The following is a 3,701-nucleotide window of genomic DNA, read 5'->3' as shown; positions in this document are numbered from 1 at the left end:
CTCTCCTCCTCGTCGTCGTCGTCTCCTACCTACTACGTATATATATATATATATATATATATATATATATATATATATTGCTGTAGTTTGTTTAGTTCATGTAGGTGATATTATAATTTAAAAATACCATTAATAAAATTGGCAGATTCTAATTGTTCTGTATTTATGCGGACTGCTTTCAGGAATTATTTGGTGGGGTCCAAAAGCTGTCCCAATAATACTGGAGTTAATGACACATGTTGCCAATGGAGATTAGATACCAATCCACCTTATCACAGGACAAAGAAGGAATTAGTGTTTAAGTTGACCGGACGTAATCATCTTGGAAACATCACGCAGAATATCATTGTGGACCACTACAAGTTTGGTATGTTAAATTTCTTTTCTTTTTCTCACAAATTTAACTCCCAGAAATTTTTCTACTAAATATTGGAAAAGTAGGTACATTTGAACAAAACTGGATTTCATGTTTTGGTCAGGTGATTTACCACCACCTTACCAATTGTACAAAACCCCAGTCTGAGGGCCTTTTTTTTTTTCAGGTGAAACATTTTTTTGGTAATAGTAAAAAAGATTGCGAGTCTACTTCATCAGACAATACTTATGAACTAGTTTATAAACTGTAAATGTTGTTTTAAATAAACTATACTATATAAAAATTCTAAAATATTACTTAAGTCATTCTCAGCCTTGTGTATTTCTTTATTTGTTAGGATTTTTGTTTTTAACTTTCTCTTACCAGATAGAGATGATGAAAAGTTTGAGACTGATTAGCTATAACGTAATTTATCTTATGTTTCTCCCTAAAAGTTATTCCTAACAAACCATGGGGACTGCAGGCCACTGGAGAAACACAGAAAAGCATCAAACTCAATTGGTTAAGCCCAAAAGACTTTGACATCTGGAACTTTGAACCTGGTCTTGTTTATGAACTTCGCTATAAATCAAGGAGTAACAACAACCAAATGTGGAAGGTTTGTATTTGAATTATTTGGTTTGTGCAAGATAATGGATTTTATAAATATTTTTTTTAGTAAATTGAATAAAGGGATCACTTGCAAGTTGTTTTGATTTCTTGTTCTTTCTGTCTTCTGTACATAACTTATCTTGGTAGGTTTAGTACAATACGATTTTCAAAAATGAAAACATGCACTTGATTAAATCAAATCATTTCAATACTTTATGATAAATTTGCCTGATAGTAGGATGATTGATAACCTCTTAACAGGAAGAAATGTTAGCTTTCCAAAATGTTGAAACTTTTTTTACCAATCCTCAAAAGTGTGATAATGAACCTGTGTCACTTGGAGGCACATGAAACTGAAAACAAAATCATGCAGTTACTTGAGAGCTCAACTAGTGTGGCTCTAATGGCAACCAGATAAAATCCTAAGATAAGCATTTCATCCCAAATCCAGCACCAAAAATTCCTGATAAGTAAACTTATAGTGGCTTTGACATAAAGTTTCACATCTCTCTAAGAAGTCTCACTTCCGATAGAACAGTTCTTCAAGTATAGTATGTCTTGTAACTTTTAAATGTAAGTCTTATACACCTCCCACCTTGTACAAACTGGAACTGCTGTTGTTTTAGTATGTAATGCATACCTTACAGAAATTGCCGACTGTTGTGTAACACTTAAAATGTTTAGATTGTGCATCAAAATGCAAATTTTTTTACCCCTTTTATGGACTTTGTATCTCAACAGAAATTTGCTTTAATAAGATTCAAGATTATATACACTTTCATCAAATTCAATATTACTTAGATTTTGCTGCATCTTGACAGAGATCATTACAGAAATGTCATTGGTTATTGTTGTGGAACTTGTACATTCAAAGCTTGAGAAAACATTAGAATTTGAATTACTAAAGAACTGATATTTCTTTTAACATTAGACACCTCAATATAACTATCTTTATAATACTTCTTAGAAGTTTAGGATTAAGGTTATCTTATGTCAGTCTACTTTTGTAATGTGTTGTCAGGCTGTGATATTAGTTTACTCAGTGGCTTCACAGTTTATAGAATTAACAGAACCTTTTAATGAGCTGATCAAGTTGAACTTCTATGAAATGTAAATGAATAACAGGATTTGATAAAGGTTTCCAAAAATGAAGTTCCAAAATGAACTGGTAGTGAGCTCCAGTGAGTACCAGCAACAGTGTATCATATGATTTACAATGGAACACAAAAGTTTATTAGCTTTAGTTTTGGTACATTTGAACGACTATCATTGTATATGTTTCAGATTTCATAACAAATAGTTCCTGGGTAAAAAAATAAAATCAGCCTTTATAACCAAAGAAAAGTATACTTTTTATTACTTTACATTTTGCTTTACAACTTCTTCATAGGTTTGCAATCTAGCTCAAAGCACAACAGAAAACACAAAGGTTAGAGTTCTTGAATTATGATCTTTTGCAGCTAAAGAGCCAAACGTAGGGTAATTAAAAACATTTTCTGGAGTGTATAACGTCATTATTTCTTTCGAATGTAAGTTCCTCATTCCAGTCAGCACAACATCAGGTAAATGACAGAAGTACCTGGTGTAGTTGAAGTTGTATCAGTACATTGTAGAATGTATTTGAACAGTCTTGTTTATTTGGTGACATTTAGTTAATATAAAAGACAATAATACATTTTGTATCAGGTTTTTTGTGAAGCTGGCTACTGAACTGATTTGAAAAAATGGCATTTCTGAATTTTGCAAAGCTAATTTTATGTTTTGTTAATTCCTAATGAATATATATTTTGAAATATGTTTTAAAACTTTATTAAACTTTTTTTTGTGTGTGTGCATGTGTATAAAAGGTTGACCAGTTGAATTCCATATTTAAAATTAATGCTTTTTCTCTTCATATTACAGATGATCAATGTGGGAAAAGGGAGTCAAACATATAATCTTACAGGATTAATTCCCAATACTGTGTATGAGTTGTCAGTTCGATGTCGCTCGGCAAAAGCAGACGGTGAAGAAATGTGGAGTCAGCCTGCTGTTATAGTGGCTCGTACCAACCCTGATGGTAGGCTTAGAACTAAAATTCCAGCTACTCAATAATTTTACACTTCCCTGCTCTATTAGTATGAGATGTAAGTTAACTCAAACAGGGTGCCAGGAAAGCTGTAAACAAAATTATTTTTTAGCCACACGACTAATTACTCCTCCATTCATAGTTTTGTGTGTCTTTGTTTACTGTTTGGTGTAATGCAGATAACTCAAACAGGATACTAATGAAACTGTACAGGATTATGTTTTTCACCTTTGTAACCAGAAAGCTTCTACATCATTTTGTTTAAATAGATTTTTTTAGCTTTTACTCGTACTAACAAACAATTCATATTAATGTAGCATTAAATAACTTTAATTTTTGAATGGCCAAAATATTCTTTACTGTTTTTGTTTATTCTGATTATTAGATTGGATTTTTATAAAGTATGTCACTGATCATCTATACCCATATGATTTTTAGGAGATAGCATATTTGTTCCATTTGTAAAACATAGATTTTGTTCCTAGTCAATAACTATAAAAATATTACTGAAGCCCTTACAAATATTGGTTTGTAAGGTCATTTCAAAATTTCCTTTCACTTGAATTGAACCTTAAATAGCTGAATTTTTAAGTTTAATTAAAAGAGATTATTATAAATGAAGGTATAATTTGTGTGAGAATCTGTATTATAATGTTAATATTGTAA

The 3,701-nt window shown here is 31.1% G+C and overlaps 1 protein-coding gene across 2 annotated transcripts in view; it reads left to right on the top strand.

The window, feature by feature from the left end:
• The window catches only part of LOC106469414, a 56,041-nt gene that overhangs the window by 33,831 nt on the left and 18,509 nt on the right, over window positions 1-3,701 (top strand). For both annotated transcript variants that reach the window (XM_022397930.1, XM_013929905.2), the window contains exons 5-7: window positions 183-367; window positions 811-974; window positions 2,870-3,026. In XM_022397930.1, the coding sequence (XP_022253638.1) occupies window positions 183-367; window positions 811-974; window positions 2,870-3,026 (506 nt within the window). The remainder of the gene's footprint in view (window positions 1-182; window positions 368-810; window positions 975-2,869; window positions 3,027-3,701) is intronic.

The sequence above is a fragment of the Limulus polyphemus genome, unplaced genomic scaffold (assembly GCF_000517525.1).
Source record: "Limulus polyphemus unplaced genomic scaffold, Limulus_polyphemus-2.1.2 Scaffold3472, whole genome shotgun sequence".
NCBI classification, from domain to species: Eukaryota; Metazoa; Arthropoda; class Merostomata; order Xiphosura; family Limulidae; genus Limulus; species Limulus polyphemus.
Note: the sequence above shows the minus strand (reverse complement) of the source record. Positions and strands in the feature narration are given on the sequence as shown.